The sequence below is a fragment of the Nymphaea colorata genome, chromosome 4 (assembly GCF_008831285.2).
Source record: "Nymphaea colorata isolate Beijing-Zhang1983 chromosome 4, ASM883128v2, whole genome shotgun sequence".
Lineage (NCBI taxonomy): Eukaryota > Viridiplantae > Streptophyta > Magnoliopsida > Nymphaeales > Nymphaeaceae > Nymphaea > Nymphaea colorata.
The window spans coordinates 23,946,765-23,964,684 of record NC_045141.1 but is presented as its reverse complement, the minus strand read 5'-3'; the positions used below and the strand labels follow the sequence as shown (position 1 = coordinate 23,964,684).

General features: G+C 37.1%; 1 protein-coding gene across 1 annotated transcript; it reads left to right on the top strand.

Annotated features, from left to right (window-relative positions):
- Positions 1 to 2,351: 2,351 nt before the first annotated feature.
- Positions 2,352 to 16,215, top strand: LOC116252663 (histone-lysine N-methyltransferase TRX1-like). The gene is made up of 25 exons (XM_031627081.2): positions 2,352 to 3,110; positions 3,598 to 3,649; positions 3,750 to 3,824; positions 4,079 to 4,289; positions 4,636 to 4,759; positions 5,004 to 5,108; positions 5,296 to 5,489; positions 5,673 to 5,765; positions 5,930 to 6,027; positions 7,428 to 7,595; positions 8,538 to 8,681; positions 8,911 to 8,958; positions 9,167 to 9,284; positions 9,374 to 9,439; positions 9,601 to 9,662; positions 9,791 to 9,847; positions 11,251 to 11,319; positions 11,429 to 11,621; positions 11,827 to 12,111; positions 13,323 to 13,384; positions 13,475 to 13,552; positions 13,849 to 13,944; positions 14,150 to 14,253; positions 14,318 to 14,459; positions 15,750 to 16,215. Exons 1-24 carry the CDS (start codon positions 2,548 to 2,550, stop codon positions 14,400 to 14,402), a joined length of 3,150 nt encoding a protein of 1,049 aa, XP_031482941.1. The 5' UTR covers positions 2,352 to 2,547; the 3' UTR covers positions 14,403 to 14,459; positions 15,750 to 16,215.
- The last annotated feature ends 1,705 nt before the right edge of the window (positions 16,216 to 17,920 follow it).

Genomic DNA, 17,920 nt, shown 5'->3' with positions numbered 1-17,920 from the left:
AGTGGCATGCCGGGCACCTCAGGCACTGTCATAATGGCGGACTGAGCCAAAAAAAAAAAAGGCTGATGAGCACTAATTTAAAAAAAAAACATTCGATCATTCAATGAAATATTGGAGCACCATATAGAAATAAATAAATCAATAAAGATCACCAATATATAAATAAAGTAATTAGTTGAGGGCCACCAATATGCAAATAAATGAATTACTGCGTATGCAACTTCCCACATGTTGTTCAGGGAAATCCCTGCATGATTTCCCTGCATTGGCATGCATGTTCAACACCTCCCTGCATTCCTGACTTGCCAGCATGACATTGTATACTACCAATAGGAAGAATCAAATTGTGATTTGGTTGCAAGTTTGAAATTTAAAATGGGATCAGATGAATAATCACTTCAGAGTCAGCTGACAGATGTTTCTTCTGATAACAGAGCAAAGGAAAACAATCACCATGTCACATTTAGATGTCAAATGACGAGGAGCTTTTGGGGCATGTTGGCAAGAAGGTCTGGGAAAACTCGAACCATTTTGACACTGAATTTCATGTATAGAGGAGAATTTCCCCTAATCCCAAATGGCCGAAGCAGTTCTGGGAGTTGATCTTTAGCCATTTGGAAAATCTGGTGGAGCTTAGGAAGATCACCTTACTGCAACAGCTCCCAACTTTGGAGGGAAAAATGATATGCGAATTTGGAGAGGGAGATGGATGCAATGATGTAGGATGATTTCCCTTTGCTCATATTGTTCCCTTTGTTTTTTGATTTTCTGATTTTTCTTCAAAAAGGGCATTAAGGTTTTGTTTGCCAACCTTTTTCAAACCCTGGTCGGAATAAATGGTAGCGAGCCTATCTACCAGCAACCTTTTATTGGCACTTTAGCAAAGACGTTCCTTGAACATGCAATAAGATCAGCCATTTCTTTTTATAGGGTTTTTTGCCCGCAAAAACAAGAATCTGTCATAAAGATTGAGGCAGATTCAAAAAAATACAAGTCTTACTGCTAAACAACCTACCTCTACCCAATTGTAGCATGCATTTATGCATAACTAACTTGTGATCATGTGATGTTCTCCCCTCAGCATGTCTATACATTGCACGAGAACGATAAGATGTGCAATTTACTATAACAGCATAAGAAAAAGGCGTTTAGAAGGTATTGGTTTTGAACTTAAGGTCACATAAATTTCTTTTGATTAAAATAATAAGTCTGGTAGAGAAGGCACGTTTAAAAAACAAACAAAAAAAATTATGGTCCAAACACCGCTAGGAGGTGTGGTTCCCCTCCCTTTGTTAAGAAAGAATTAAGAACCTGTACATTTTATTTTTCCTTTAAAAAAAATCTATGATTGTTGCATGAAAATAGAAATTTCAAATTTGAGAAAGCTTAAAAGACTCCCGCTATCGTGGGTGGCACATATTTGCAAATAGACATTTTTCCCACAAATAAATATTCGTTTGTATTTTTTTTCTTATTGTATACTTTATATTTTTTAAAATTTGTGAGTTTACAGTTGATATTGAAAAATCAAATTTCTTGATTCTTTCATACGCATCGTAGAGCCGACTGGTAACTGCCGCATTACACGTCTTACAATAATATTGTCCTACATAATCATCTCCACCCCAATACGGTAAAAACGCGCCAGCTCCTCCGGAACAAGAGCGGCGTCACGAAAGCAAGCGACGTCGAGACCAAGGTCAAGGTCTACACCACACGGCCCTACGGCTACACCCAACATATCAAAAAGGAAACACGAGCATATATATAATTTCAGTCCTCACACCTAACTTTGGGCGTAACTCCAAAAGAGTGCACAAATTGTTGATTTGAAACGTATGAAAGAGGAGGATGTTATGATGAACATGCAGTTTTATTTGGACTCCAAGTCTTACTACAATTGATTAAACGAGAAAATAAGTGTTATACATTCTAATTCAACCTGGCTATGTTCTCTATTGGTTGCCAAAAAACAACGATTTGCAGAGCTATAGAACTAAAGGAAATAATCAACGTAGCTTCGCTTCTTGCTTACGTTGCTCGTCTAATTTTTTCACATCGAAAAGGAAAAGTTTGAAGAAGGAGACTGATAATGTAACACGTAGAGTGTTTTCTTTATACAAATCGATGGTTGCCTGTTCCAATTTCACCTACAATGGTAGCCAAGAGGAGCTATAAGAAAACATATTAAGGCGGTGCAAGAAAAGGTTAGACTCTTTTTACAATTACAGCTAAAAGGTGAGCGGCAAGCGGAAATTTTCTTTAACAAGGAAAAGCAAAGGGAAAAACGAAAGGAAAGGCCTTGGAACGGAGGGCGGGAAACCGGTCGATGCTCCGAAGGGAAAAGGGGGCTCCCTCCAAGACTTTCGCGTCTTATACTCTCTCTCTCTCTCTCCATATATTTGTACTCTCCCTCAACACCGGCTGTGGTCTTTCCTCTCATTTCCCCTTTAGAATTGGGAGGGGAATCCTCTTCTTCGTCTCTCTCTCTCCTTCGTGCTTGCGCTCTCTGCATCTCCCTCTGTGGAGGAAAACCCTAGAGCCTTCATGGCGATGATCGTCAAGAAGGCAATGGACGGAGAGGATTACTCCGATGACGCGCAGCATCTCGACGACACTTACTTCGACTCGCCCGGTTGCATTAACCCTAGCGGATCCTCCACCGTCATGTCCAAGAAGGTCAAGGCTCGGAAGCTCGTTGTGTTCGTCGATGCCGCCGGTGGCGGGGACTTGTCCGAGTCGAAATCCCGGCCGACGATGCCGATCCGTGTTTATTGCAGGAGACGGAAGCGTCCTCGGTCGTCGGATGACGAGAGACCCTCGTTCTTTGACTCTTTGATGGACCGAATTGGGAGAGAGGGCCAGGAGGAGGAGGAATGGGATTGTGGTTCTATGGCTGGGAAGAAGAAGCGCAGGGAGCTTCGGAATTTGGGCGCAGGTGCGGGCTTGGGTTGGGGTTTCAGTGCGAGTTCCGGGAGGGAGAGCCGTGTTCGGAAAGTCGTGGATCCTCGGGATGGCTTGGAGAAGAACACTCGGTTACAGCGGGGTAATGAGCTGGACGGCGGGAGGAAAGGCTTGAAGTCTGCTTCTTCTGGACGAAGATGGGTTCGGTAAGTTTTCCTGCGTTTCTGTTTTCTTCTTCAACGCAATATTGTGGCAGCATCCGTGGTTATGGGTTATGGGCGTCCATGATGGGTTTTTTTCCCTATGCCTTTGTTGTTGGAGACCAATGTTTTGCCAATTCTTGTGCATTTTCTCCCGGTGGAAGTGAAAAAAGAAACAACGTAAAGAAAGGAATCCCGGCATGTCATCTGCAGCGACCATAGCCTATGGCCAGTTTTTTTCCCGTCTTGGTTAATTTTACTCTACTGGTTCTGTCTACGTCATTGTTGCCTTCTTTGCGTGATCCACATGTTAATTATATATACTAGTTTTCTTATTGCACTTGTTATTTCAGTTTATCTTTGTTTCCTTTACTATTTTATGTGCACTAAGTTTGGTCTTACATCGGTTGTTTCACTTCTTTTTCGTCTGCCATCGTTTTTTTTTTTTTGGCTGGACTCCTGTATGCTAAGAGCTGTTGCGTATTCCGCGTAGGGTTAACATGAAATGTATTGAACCAGATGCTGTAATTGGGCGCAAATGCAAGGTAAGTTGCCCTTCAGTAATATGTTATACACAATGCTGTTTGTAGAATTGAAAAGGATGGTTTTTATTGAACTAAACTAATTGAGCTTGGGTAATTCCAGGTGTACTGGCCGTTGGATTATGATTGGTACATTGGTTCGGTTTGCCGGTTCGATCCAGACAAGAAACAGCATCATGTAATTAATATGTTTCTGTTATGTTCTGTTGTTAACTGTATTCTTGATGCTATTCCAAGTCAAAAATGCATGTCTATTTTTTAAGCTTTTCTGATTAGTTTGTGAACAAAAGTTACAGGGAAATGTATGTGGGAAAATTTAGAGGGATTTGTCAACTAATTTTCAGTTTTTTGTTCTAGACTTTCGTTGGGGAAGTTGTTAGTAGACTAAATGCTATTTACCTTCTTTTTCTTTGTTGGTATTTTCTTCTGCAGGTTAAGTACGATGATGGTGATGACGAGTGGATCAACCTTGAAAACGAGCAAATAAAATTTTATCTTTCACACAAGGAAATAACCCAACTGAAGCTAAAAAGTTGTACACCAGGAAGAGCTCCAAATTATGATGAGCTGATGATGCTAGCAGCCATTTCTGATGATTGTGGGGATTTTGTCCATGGAGAGCTTGTGTGGGCAAAAATTACAGGTTTGTGTAACCTTTTGAAGATCTAAACATCATAACAAAGTGCAGCAAATGGCAACACGCCTGGTCTATTTCATCCAAAACCTAGTTTCAATTGCAACATTGTAGTTTGTATTTAGTTCTCGTAATCCACCATATGGGCTTTCGTTTTTTGGACTCTTTGGGCGTAGTCTTTTTTTTTTTTTTGGGTTATTATATCGTTTAGCTTGTACATTCTCTATCTGGACACCAACATGAAATTGATTTATGCAGAGCAAATATAATATATCTGGTCATCTCTCTGTTTTACGGTGTCACATGGCATGCTATTTAGCATTTTATAAAACATGGTCTTCTCTCTATTTTGCAGGGCATGCTATGTGGCCAGCAATTGTGATGAATGAAACCCATGCAGCAAGATGCCAAGGTCTAGAGCATGCTTCAAGAGAGACATCACTTCCAGTACAGTTTTTTGGTACTTATGACTATGCAAGGTTTGCTTTGATGTTGGAGAACAGTTGATTTTTATACCTTATCATGATTAATTGTTCTAAGGGGAATTTTCATATATGTACCGGTTTTATAGGTACAAGCATGTTTTTTCACTCCTTTATGTTATACAAACTTCTAGTGGATGATTTTGAAACTTGTTTCTTTTTATCTAATTGTTGGTTTAATATTATGCTTGCTGGTCTCAGTTTAATTGTTTTTTCCCTTCATTTTTTTGTCAATTCTCAGGATTAAAATGAAACAAATAATCCCATTTTACAAAGGCTTGCTTTCCTCCTTTCATTTGAAGTGCAAGCATGCAAGATTTATTGAAGGTTTAGAAGAAACAAGGAGGTCAGTTGCAAATGTTTTTCATTAAATTAATTTATGTCTACTATTTATTACTCTTCCATCACTTCTCTTGGTGCAGTCAGTTAACTTTATTAATCTGTCTGTTACACACAAGCACACATTCACACGCATGGTCAGATTCTATCATGCAAAGATTCAAACTTGATATGGGATTTCTCAATCTTTTTAGGTACCTTAAGGAAAGGGAACTCCCTGAAAGAATTGCATGTTTGCAGGCAAGTGTTGACAATGCCTGGACCATTGTTGCTGAGGAGAAGAATGAAAGTAACAGTTCAGATCTTTTATCTGATGAAAGAGATCAAAGTGCTGAATATCATAATGTTTGTCCATTTGAAATTGGGGATCTTCGAGTAACTAGCTTAGGTGAGCACTCTGATTGACTATATCTTTTTTGATCTGTCTAAGAATGAGGCCACATTTCTTTATGCTTACATGCATATATGTGTTTTAGACTTTCAGTATGTTTCTGTGGATTTTATCTTTGTTTTAGTAATCGTTTGCTTATGTATATTCTTACCACTGTTTTGTCTTTCGAGCATTGCACAGGAAAGATTGTGAAGGATTCTGAGTATTTCCATTCAGAGCATTATATTTGGCCGGTGGGATACTGTGCCATAAGAAAGTTCACATCAACAACAGGTTGTGTGTTTGTCCTTGCTCCTTTTTTATTTTGATTTTGGATGTTGATGTGCTGCTTGAAACTTTCTGTGACTCGATCCTTCTAATCACTTAGTTGATGGGCAATGGACTAGGTTTTCAACTTTTCGTCCTGAATGTTGTTCCACTTGTTGTATGAATTGCAGATCCAAGAAAGATTAGTGAGTATAAGATGGAAGTCTTGAGAAATCCAAGATCAAAGGCTTTGCCTTTATTTAGGGTCACGTTGGCCAGTGGAGAACAGGTTAGTTCTTAATCCCTCAAGAATGTTTTCAGAGAGTTGGACTCGTAGAATATTTTCAGGGATTTGTTTCTGTGATTGTGTTTTAAGCAGTTGATGGTCCTTGCCAATCATGTAGCATGATACTATTGATACCTATGATAAGCTGTCCATCTTTCAGTGAAGATGTTCCCTGGGAGATTCTTTTACAGTTGCTTTTAGTTGGTGCATTTGTGCATGTTAGTGACTGAGAACTACTTTATGTAACATATTTAGTCTAACAATTAGTATCAGGTAGGTTTAAGGCTGTGTTCAAAGTTTCTAAGTCTGCATGTACGACATGTACATTTGGTTTGTGTGTATGCATGCATGGTTATCTTCATATGTTGCTTTCATATGCCCCACCTCCTTCAACATGTTACACAAAACCCCCAAAAAATTGGAGGTACGGAGTAATAATCCAAGGGTTTTGGTTGGTCTGCTCGCATGCTGTGTCATCTAGGGATTCACTGAGGCTTGCTTTTGACTACTTAGTTGGTGCATGATGCATAGCTTTATTGCCAGAAACTTCTTGAGTGAGGTGCTGTTGCTTTGGACTTGTGGATTTGATGGTCTGGAAAGTCGACAGAATGATTTGCACTGAAAAACGTTTGAAGCTTTTTTTTTTTTTTAACATGGATAGTATAGAATGCCAATAATTTATTGAAAGATTTTTCATCATCTGCTACTGTTTTCATGGTAGTGATCATAGGAAATCTTTTTGGCATGCTACACATATCAATTTTATCTATAATTATGTGAAGCTGCATTTCATCAGGTTGTTGTATTTTGAATCCAGATGAGTTTCTAGTTATTCTCAACAATTATTGCCACAGCTATCACTGTTTTTCTCCAAAATATCGTGTCAAAAAAACTAAAATATGGGAAATGTGAAAAATGTCTATAAATTGCAATGTTTTGAAAAAAAAAAAAGTTAAATAGCAAGGCTTTGAAGAAACGCCAAAACACAAATATCAGGGTTGAACACGTTTTTACCATTTTTTGAAATTAATGTATTATTCTTTGGTGGTTCCAATAAAAGCCGGAGAATGATATTTGTGACAATGATTTTAGTTTTTTGATAACCTTGCTATAGACTTGACATTCCCTTGATATCCCTCTTGGCCCTTGGGCAGTCTTTGTTATGGTTTTGTCTGCTTAGAGTTTTAACTTTCAACCCGATGATGGCTGTTAACTTTTGAAAAGTTTGGAAGTCAAGGTATGGTATCTCATCTGAAAGCCAGGTGAATATTCAGCTTGGTCCTCCTGTTGTTCTGTTGTCATGGATACGTAAAAATAGCTATAAATTACTTATGGTTTCTTCATGCTTGCATATGAAAAGATACAGGTTGAGTTGATATCATGATCTTTATTGCTGCTTCCAGATTAATGGACGCTCCCCTGCTGTTTGCTGGAGGAAGGTCTATGGCCGCATAAAAAAGACACCTTTTTCGCCTGACAGTTATGATCTTAATGCGGGAAAGAAAAATAAATGGAAATCTGGTTCCTATATGTTTGGTTTTTCCATCAAGAAGGTTCGGAAACTCATAGAGGTGAGAGTGTTAGAACAGAAGGTTCAAATCTCTCCTTTGATCTGGATGGTTTGAGTATACCCCACCTACCCCATGCACACACAGGAAAAGGTCATGTTCTGGTGATTTCATTGCAAGGACAGCTAGTTCCTGGTTATTGTTCAATTGTTAAAAAAAATGTTTTCTCTTGGAGAATTTTGCTTTTACCAACTACTTGCCATGTAAAATTTTTTTAGGCCGTGGCATGGGAAGACCAATGCTTGGTGTCTGATTCTTTTATTTCTTTTCTAGCACATTCAGTTACAATCTTTGGGGCAAACAAGATGCATGGTGATAATAACGGCCTTCCATTATGCATACATCATGTAATATTACATAGAAGAACACGGTTGGCATGCATTCCATGCAATTTTTACTACATAACATTGTGTTATCAGATTTGAAATCTGATATATTAGGTTTAGCTGAAAATAAAAGCAAAACTATTGCTGTAACATTTTGGTGTCATCATATTCTATTTTTAGCTTGAAAACATATGACACTTAATACTTCTTCTATCCATACTTTTTTAAAACGGAAGACAAATGGGACTGGCAAAATTGATGGAGAAGAAATGTGAATTTTACATTGACAATAGAAGTACAACACAACCAAAGTGGATTTTTTTTTATTTGGATGGCTTTTTTTCACTCTTGTTTCTTAGCAGATCCCAAATGTTGGGACGACTGCTGCTGCTATATTTTCTTTGGTTTCATATGTTTTGCTTTGGCCTAACTACAAAAAGGGGAACTAAGACTTTTTATACAATTATTGTCAATTAGATTGCAAAACTTATTGGCTTGCAATTATTATTGTTTGCATTTCTAAGCTTCCTTAAACCATTAGGTGTCAAAAGTCACATGTCAAATGACTCAAATCTTTGATCTGCACTTTGTTCATGCTGCCTCTTTGTGTGACATACAGGGTTTACCAAATAGCGGCTCATTAACAAAATATGTCTTATGTAAACTGGATGGTGAAAATCACAGTGGCTTTCCTACTGGTTATCAGCCAGTTAATGTTGACCTGAAAGATCTTGAAAAGTGTAATGTCTGCCACATGGATGAGGTACAGTAGCTCATTTTCTTTCTGACTTCAAAATTTCTAGGCACAGTTTGATTGGAATGTTTGATTATATGAGCATGCTTTTTATCCATGATATTTGATCACTCTAAAACAAGAATATGATCTAGGCATTGTGATATTTTTGCTGGCGATTTTGAATTTTTTTTTGGCTTTCTCTTATACCATGGTCCCTGTTGGCATTATATTCTGTGCTTTTTGGTGGTTGTTTCAGGAGTATGAAGACAATTTGTTTTTGCAATGTGATAAATGTTTGATGGTGGTAAGATTTCCATTCCTGATCTCCTTCAATATTGTTTGTATGTCTTGATTTTTCTTTAAGTTGTATTAGTGTTTTGATATATTATTTTTTCTTGTTAATATTGTATTTATCATTTTATGTTCTTTTTATGCTGATACCTTGCATCATCAGGTCAGATTTTCTTTCCTTTCTTTCTGGTTATGGCGTTGATTTGTTAATTATTTCTCAGGTACATGCACGGTGTTATGGTGAAGTGGAACCTTTGAGTGAAAAGCTTTGGCTGTGCAACTTATGTCGTCCAGGTGCCCCTGTGCCATCACCACTCTGCTGCCTATGTCCTGTTGTTGGTATGCATCCAATAGATGAAGCTCTAAGCTTCAGACTCTGATGTTCTTCTTTATTTCCTAATTTGCTGATGCAAGCTGCATGCTATCAGGCGGTGCAATGAAAAAAACCACAGATGGTCGCTGGGCTCATCTTGCTTGTGCTATGTGGATACCTGGTTAGTTGTTAACACTATAATGCATATTTCATCTCTTGCTTATGTTTTTGTGACACAAGTTTTGATTTTTTTATTTTAATTTTCTAAACTGAAACATTTTCTTGGTTACTTGATTTATCTGCATGTCGAAATTCTGAATGTTTATTTTCCAACTTTAACAGAAACTTTTCTTGTGGATATCCATAGAATGGAGCCAATTGATGGGTTAAGTAAGATAAGTAAAGTATGTTATTGTTTTCTTTTTTGAATGTTTATTTATATACTTAATTATTACTCTGTGATATTGACTAGTGAAGATCTGATCCATGGAAGATTTAACAGTTCTTGAATTCATGATGTATGAATACATAGGATCGATGGAAGCTCTTGTGTAGCATTTGCTGTGTCCCTTATGGCGCATGCATCCAGGTAACTTGAGTATTCTATTTGGGTTTTGAACTTGCTTTGTGAAGGTGCAGGTCTAGCTGGTTACACTCTATCCATATGTCTGACATTGAAATTTAGCCTCTAAGTCTCTCCTTTTTCCTTTTTTTTTTCTTTGTTTTTTTGTTTGATGGAGACTGTTTTGAGAGCTATGTGTAGTAATTTGGAGTTATTTTGATTGATGGTTTAAAGGTGAGACATGTAAAATTATTATATAAGAATGTGGATCACAACCTGTATTTTGACTTTGAAAAGTGGTTTATATGTCAGACCTTTTAAGTTGCTCGGTCTTTCATAATTAAAGTTACAGAATCTTCATATTTATTTATTACACATTTTATCAACCTTATGTGTGGACGCATAGCATGCACATCCCTGAACAGGTACACTTGCCACACTCACGTTAGTTTTTCTGCAAAATGGGCAAACTTGCATCCACATATTTTGCCACTCCTGTCATGTGATGGTCTAAAGTATCTATTTCTTTGTGTTTCCTGTTTCATAAAATTCCTTTTTGAACAGGCGTTTCTAATTTTTCCACCTATAGTTGGTGAAGGCTCATTACTGATTCTTGCGAGGCATCAAATGGATTATTAGACTGGGGATTTTTGGTTAACCAATTCCTTTGTCAAAAGTTGGTTATTGTGCACATATTCCCTCATACATTTGGGCTTGAAAGTGGATGAATGCTGCACCCAGAGTCTTGCTAGAAATTTATAATGGTAGTTTTACCGAATGTTTAGGGGTCTGGTTGGTCTCTAGCCCCAGTTTGCCCACACAAACAAGGAAAAGGAGAAAGCCTGATTTTTTTTACCGAAGGTCGAGCCCACAGTATGACTAGAGATTAAACAATAGGTTCAAGGAGTAAAATGTTTGATGATGCTGTGGAGCTTTTGGTGCCTGTTGTAATTGATGTCTAGTTCTGTTGTGCCTTTATTTATCAATTTTAAAAATTGTATTGGTACCATTTGGTACGCTGCTATCACAAATGAAAAAAAAAACTGTTTTGCATTAAAAAAAAGAAAAAAAACGCGGAACATTTTTTTTTGTTTTCCACGTTAAAAAAAGGCACTTTTTTAAAGTTTTAAACGGCATTTCATTTTCTCGCGTTTTTTTCAAAAATAACGTGTTTTTTTCGAAAATAATGTGTTTTTTGGATTTGGTATATTATTTGATGCTCAAGACCTGATAACTGATACTGAAGGTTTTGGCATTATTTATTTTGGTAGCACAATCCTTTTTGCTTTTGGTAATGAAATTTTAACATAATTAAGTTTATTAATAAATGCATCCTTTAGCTTCTGATTCTATAATCTTAGGGGCTTTCTGTTGTTGTCTTACATCACATTGTTTGCTGTTTCTTTTAATTACTTGCTTCCCATTTACAGTGTTCACATAAGACATGCAGAGTTGCTTATCACCCACTTTGTGCCCGTGCTGCTGGTCTTTGTGTGGAGGTAGCTGCTCACTGCTTCGTTCCATTTTGCTTTAAAATGCTTTTCATCTTTCATTTTCTCTTTCTGGTGAGACGTCCACCTTTGTGACCTTCTGTTGCATGTCATGTAGCTTGAAGATGAGGAGAATATACATAAACTTATATCTGTTTATGAGGATGACAATCAGTTTGTTCGTTTACTTTCATTCTGCAAGAAGCATCGGAAACCATCTAATAAATGCTTTCCTGTTGAAAATCAAACAAATGGGGCACTTGAAGGCCGTTCAGATTACCAGATTACTACTTCAGGCTGCGCTCGCAGTGGTATGCTGATAAAACTGATTTTATTTTTGTTGTACACAGCACATAGCATCATTCTTTGGTCCCACTTATACTTACATGCTTATGTTATATTGATTTTTAAAGGGATATGGCATATCTGCTGCTGCTGCTAGCCCATCTTGGCTTCTTATTTTTTTGATTCGTTACTAATGCTATCCTGATTCTTTTGTTTTTCCCCTAATTGCAGAACCATATAATTTTCTTGGTAGAAGGGGTCATAAAGAACCTGAGGCACTTGCTTCTGCATCTTTGAAGCAGTTATTTGTTGAGAACAGGCCATATCTAGTTAGTGGCTTTCAGAGAAGTGGGCTGATGGGTGATGCATCATTGTGCAGAAACCATGTATATACAGGCTGCTCTAGCAATTTTCAGCAATGGGGAGACCTGAATGTGGAGACTTCAAAGAAGTTTCTTTCCCTAGCAGAAAAGTACAAGTACATGCAGGCTACATTCAGAAAGAGACTTGCATTTGGTCAGTACTTTTTTATTCGAAAAATTTTATGTTATTATTCAAGATGCTAACATATGGTGCCTATCAGTTAAAGGTCCTTATGTTGTTATTTTTTTTTTGTTACTCAGACGTCATTTATCTCATTTTAAGCTTTAGTTTGTCTTAATTCTTTTCTATTCTTTCAAATAAAGATTCTTCTTATCACAGTGGCTTTTTGATGTGACCAATTTCTTTATTTGATCATTTTGCTTATTAATTTCTTTTGTAGTGTTTGTAACTCATGTTGTTCCTTGACCATTAGCCCACTATTCCTTTGAGATTTTTTTCTGTTATGCTGCTTGTAATATGAGATTATGGATTCTGCTCTGATGATCATATGAGCCTGCACTTCTGTTGAGTGGCTAGAGCACACTAATGAACACCAGTTTTGCAGTATTTTAGTTTTCTTAAGGATGACTTGCCAAGGTACACCTGATAATGGTGACCTCAGCTGGACCAATTTTTTTTGCTGGCTGGTGGCCTGAAAATAATTACTATATATTTTTACTTTCCTATTTTAATTTTTTTTAGGCCAAACATGGTTTTGGCACCAAGCAGGTTTTAAAGTACCACTGTCAGAGGTATCACGGAATTTTCAAAAATCTCGTGATATTTATGAGGGAAACAAGTAAAGCGAAAATATTGGGAAAATCTCTTACTATTTTGAAAATCTAGGCGAAAATGAATACCCCACAATATTTTTGTGATTTTTTGGTGATCTTTTCATTTTTTTGCGATCATTAAAGTATCATTTATTTTATTTTTCTCTAACTTTTGAAGTTTTTTGCTTTTTTTGATTTTAATTTGCCAAGATTTTTCCCAAAATTTTCCTGTGAAAAACAAGTTCGCCAAAAAGTACTGAAGAAAAACCTTGTCAATATTCTCCTGAGAATAATATTTGTGACAATGATTTTTAAACCAGGTTTTAAGCAAACACAAAGCCTTGTTACTTTCTAACCAGATTTTGCTATGTCATCCAAAATGGTGCCTCATACTTGGATCATGAAGTCTGATGTTGTGGGATGGTTCTGCTTGTCTTCTCCTCTCACCTTCTTTTTCTTTCCCATGTTGTTATTCCTGCATGATCTTTTAAATTGGTGATTGTGCTACCTGATTTTCTGGCTTTTTTTGCCATATGAACAAAAATACTTGGAGAAGACTTCAATAGTGTTTTGTTTTCTTGCAATGTCTAGGGAAATCCCGAATTCATGGTTTTGGTGTCTTTGCAAAACGTCCACATAAGGCCGGCGAGATGGTAAATGTTAAAACAATTGAAATTACTATGTTCTTTTTTTTTTTTTACTCCAATTTATACATTTTTGTGTTTCTCATTTTCATATCTTAGGTAATTGAATATATAGGGGAGCTTGTGCGGCCAAAGATAGCAGACAGAAGAGAGCATCTTTTCTATAACTCATTGGTGGTGAGGCTGATTTTTTCTTCTGTTTTTGTTGCAATCTGGTTATTTTTATACGTACAGTTAGTGCCTTCTGGTGTGAAGGATGAACTGAGATGTGCATATAGGTCTCTGATTGTTTGTTTGAATTTTCTACCATTTGTTACTTTGTTGCTATTTAGATTTATTTTTTTGTTTAAACGCACTTGTCCCTGTTCATGCACAAATGGTTGAGATATTGAATGCATAATAAGAAAAGCTTTTATTCTTGGCTTTCTTGTTACTTTCTGCCATGACTGTGTGAACCTGCCTTTTTGTTGCAGGGTGCAGGCACTTACATGTTTCGAATAGATGATGAACGTGTTATCGATGCTACACGGGCTGGTAACATTGCCCATTTGATAAATCATTCTTGTGAAGTAAGTCCTGCACTTCTGATGCCCAAGACACACTATTTGCACATCTGTTTGGATTGCAGACTTGACCCTGTTGCCAAGCACTGGAGCTTAGGGTCATAAAGGATCCATGAGTGTTATTGTTTGGTTCTCTTCTGTTGATTATTGATTAGCTGCTGCTGTGATCCTTTTCCTAAATATTCAAATATAATTTTTTATGAACTTGCAGCCTAATTGCTATTCAAGAGTTGTAACCGTGTGTGGCGATGAGCATATAATCATCTTCGCCAAGAGAGATATCAGCTTATGGGAAGAGTTAACATATGATTACAGGTATTTTGTAAGTTGAGTTTTGTTTTCTTCACTCCATCTATTAATTGATTGCTTTCTTCTACAGGTTCTTTTCAATGAATGAACGGCTTGCCTGTTACTGTGGTTTCCCGAGATGCCGTGGTGTTGTTAACGATGTGGAGCCAACATAACAAATTGCAAGAAAGGGTTCACTAGTATTACTTATGGAACTGAGAATTGAAAATGCGGTACTAGTCATCATTTCCTCAATTGTCTTGTCTTGGATCTCTTTCTTTAAGTTATGGTCTTTACTTGTATATCTCCTCCTACATTAAATAGTTTTCCTATTTACCTTTTATAGTTATGAAAACAAGACGTTAAAATTCAATCTAGCTTAATTTGTTTATCGCTTCATTTTTTATGTTGCACAACAGTTTGTCAAAGTGTTTATTTTGGGTTTAGGGGGTTTCCTATGCTATCCTGGACTTCTGTAGGAGTCTGGTTCTCACAGACAAATTGTCATCACCATGTCTTTGTAATATTGACTTGCATGACTTTGAACATTGCATTGATGATAATAAGAAGAGTCTTTAGATAATTTGGGAGATTTAAGCTAGAATATCAGGTAGCAGCAGAATCAATATTTCTTGAAAATGGCTGATACTTGTTTTTTCCTTTATTTTTTCTTATGGTACTTGGTATATGTTTTTATTTTTTCTTATGGTACTTGGTATATGTTTTTGAGTAGAATTTATATGTATTCTAATACGAAAAGAGTACACGAATTACGCAAAAAGCAGATTTCACTCGGAGGCTGATTGCAACAGATAACTCAGGTACTGAAGATAGACCATCCTAAGTTTGTGGGATGAAAGTATGCTTGAAAGCTGCTTTCTTTTACCACGAGAGCATCAATTAATGGAAGAGGAACATTCATGTGAGAAAACTGCCATTTAGGGCTTCTATGAAAGATTCATCATACCACAACTTTACTTTGAATTTTGCCAAAAAGAAAACAAGGGCGAAGCTGGATTTGATGATGTGAGTAAAAAATGGCAGGAAGAAGAGGATGAGATAGACTACTTAGGAGTCTGGATATTGTGCGCATGAAGTATGAAACAAATTTCAGACAGGTTGACATTAAAATCAAACTGTCTTAGCAAAAGGATCTTGTACTTGGATACCACTGGTGGGATACTCAAGTTGGTCATCAAGAAAAAATTTATTATTTTGCCGATTAGTATTGGATTTTAATGTTGGTAGGACTGTGGGTGTGAAGCTTTTTGCAATCTTAAACCGGTTTTTTGTGCAACCATATCTTACTGAAGATCATTGGCTGTATGCATCAATTCCTATAAAGTTGGTCGCTGCTTTTCTTGAAGGAGGATGAAAATTAACAAGAGTAACGCGTACCAATTAGTAAATTTTATTGCTATTGACTGCTTAATCAAATAAAACGATATTCTGATAGTAGCTATTTAGTTGGATGGTTAGTTGATTTTATTTAGTTTAATAACTCGTTGCCCTTGAAAATGCAGGTTTTCACTGGCCAATGGAACAGGATGAGGAGAACCTACCAATCTTTTATGTGCGGCACTGTTCAGTCTCTCATGGGCATGAATTGTTCTTGAAATCAAAAAGTTTGTTCTAAAAGTTCAGTCATGGAATGAATAATTCTGCGTCATGAGGCGAATGAGATGCATGTCAATAACAAATTTGATTGGGTAGAGACCTTTAGTCTAATGATCTTGGGTCATGACCCTCCTATGAGATGGAATGGGGTGGGGATCAAGCCCTCTTTTATTGAACAAGGAAAATCAGCAAATTGGGGGACTTCTAGATTATGAGGATGGAAGGGTAGGAAACTACAAAAGCCATGAAGAGATTATTCTTTTCTTTATGTTGAATGCTAATGAGGCAAAGCTTCAGCTTCTATTGTTGTATGTGTAAATTCAAATGTAAAGACTGATTTATTCATTGAATAGAAGAAAGGCCTTTTGATTCCTTTCTGACTAAAGCTGGAGATTTTTTGTCTTGGCTCAATATGTCAGGTAGTTTTTGAATATAATGCATTTTGTAACTCGTGCTGGTAATACAAGGCATAACGTAATATAGCATAAAAAATCATTTTTTTTTTCTTGGAGAAACTTAAAAAAATACAAAAAAGTAAACCCAATAATTTCAGGAAAAAATTGTGGAATGTTAAAAAAAATACTGGTGCTAATAAGCGATGACATCAACTTTGTACAGCAATTTATAAAAATTGTATGCTATAATAAACATGCATATGTTTGAACTTGGAAGACCAGATCTTATTGTCTTCATGTACTTGAAGTGGCCATATCTGCTATTTGAGGCATCTGGCAAGAGGGCATTGCTTACGAACCAGATAGGATTGGGGTGGACCATCTAGGGGGAGCTGGTGTTTTATGTAGTGTGCGAAAATAGACTTCTCATTCAAGTTAGACTTAATGAGTTTGGTTTGTCTTTCCCCAACAGTTATATGTGCAAAGAAGAGGCTGAAAGCATCCAGCATGTGCTTGTTAGCTGCAAAGCAGCAAAAAGCTTTGCAGCAAGAAGCACTTGGGGGTTGGATCATCAAAAAATTCAATAGGAAGACTGTTCCCTGGCAGGGTGCCATCCGAGGATTCAAACTTTGGAACAACACACCTATTAAGCCTGAGTGGCTAAGGAGATGCTAGTGACCTTGCTTCCAGGTTATTTGTTGGAAGTTGTGGATTATTCTAAATTTGGTGGCTCATGACAGATTTGAAGTTGTGTCTACCAGGAAGGTGAAGGGGGAGAGATCATCTGGAGCTCCTCCAGTGATGTCGTCCTTGCAAACAAGTGGAATGAGCAAGAAGGGTGTCTTACTAAAATGTGGATCCGGACTGGCATCACATGCTGTTCAAACATCGTACCAGAAGATAACAGAAATGAAATTCATACTGTAAATATTGAAGAGGCCATTGAGTACGGAGGAACCATTCAGACAATTCTGTTCAACATGATAAAGGCAGGATGCAATGTCTTTCCCGACTGAATGCTGTAAGTAATCTCTCTACATGTGGTAGGTGCTTTATATCTAAAATGCAGGTTGGGAGCGTAGACTGAAAAGGATGATAGAAGGGCGCAGACCAATTCCTAGTAAATGGAGCAGACTGGAAGACTGTATGACTAGCGTGCAGATTTTGGACAAGCTACCTTCAGTAGAAGCGGGGAAAGTCATGTGCAGTTTTGGAGTCTTAGATGGAAGTGTTGACACTGGTTAAGGTCCCATTTTTTGGTGCTGACCATAAGATCTTTTTCTTTTTGCGGGTCATTTGATTGCATCTGTGTTTCAACTGATCTGTTTGCGTTTTGTGGTCATGGTTAATATGTAGGGCAGTAGTGTGTTGTTATCCTGCCCTTTTCCTGCGCTTGTTGGAAGCTTGATGCCCCACATCCCTGTTCTTTCCTGTATATAACATTTTTTGTGAATAACTGAAGGGAGCCTAACCCCCAGCAGCCTCCGATTCCACTTCATGTACTTACGAATTACAAACTATAAGCATCTTAGTTCAAGTGCCTATCTAACATGGTAAAATAAAATTATTGAGCAGATCACGCATATGGTAAACTAAATCATTATGATCAACAAAGTATAAATTACAAATTATAAAAGTTCTTTACCTCAGTCATGCTAAAAAGAATGTTTATATTGAAATTT

Bases quoted from the DNA above. Each gene is read 5' to 3' on its own strand.
- LOC116252663 (XM_031627081.2), top strand. From the start codon at position 2,548: ATGGCGATGATCGTCAAGAAGGCAATGGACGGAGAGGATTACTCCGAT. The intron at 4,290-4,635 runs GTTTGTGTAACC...TCTATTTTGCAG, and splicing joins TGTGTGGGCAAAAATTACAG to GGCATGCTATGTGGCCAGCA. The intron at 4,760-5,003 runs GTTTGCTTTGAT...GTCAATTCTCAG, and splicing joins GGTACTTATGACTATGCAAG to GATTAAAATGAAACAAATAA.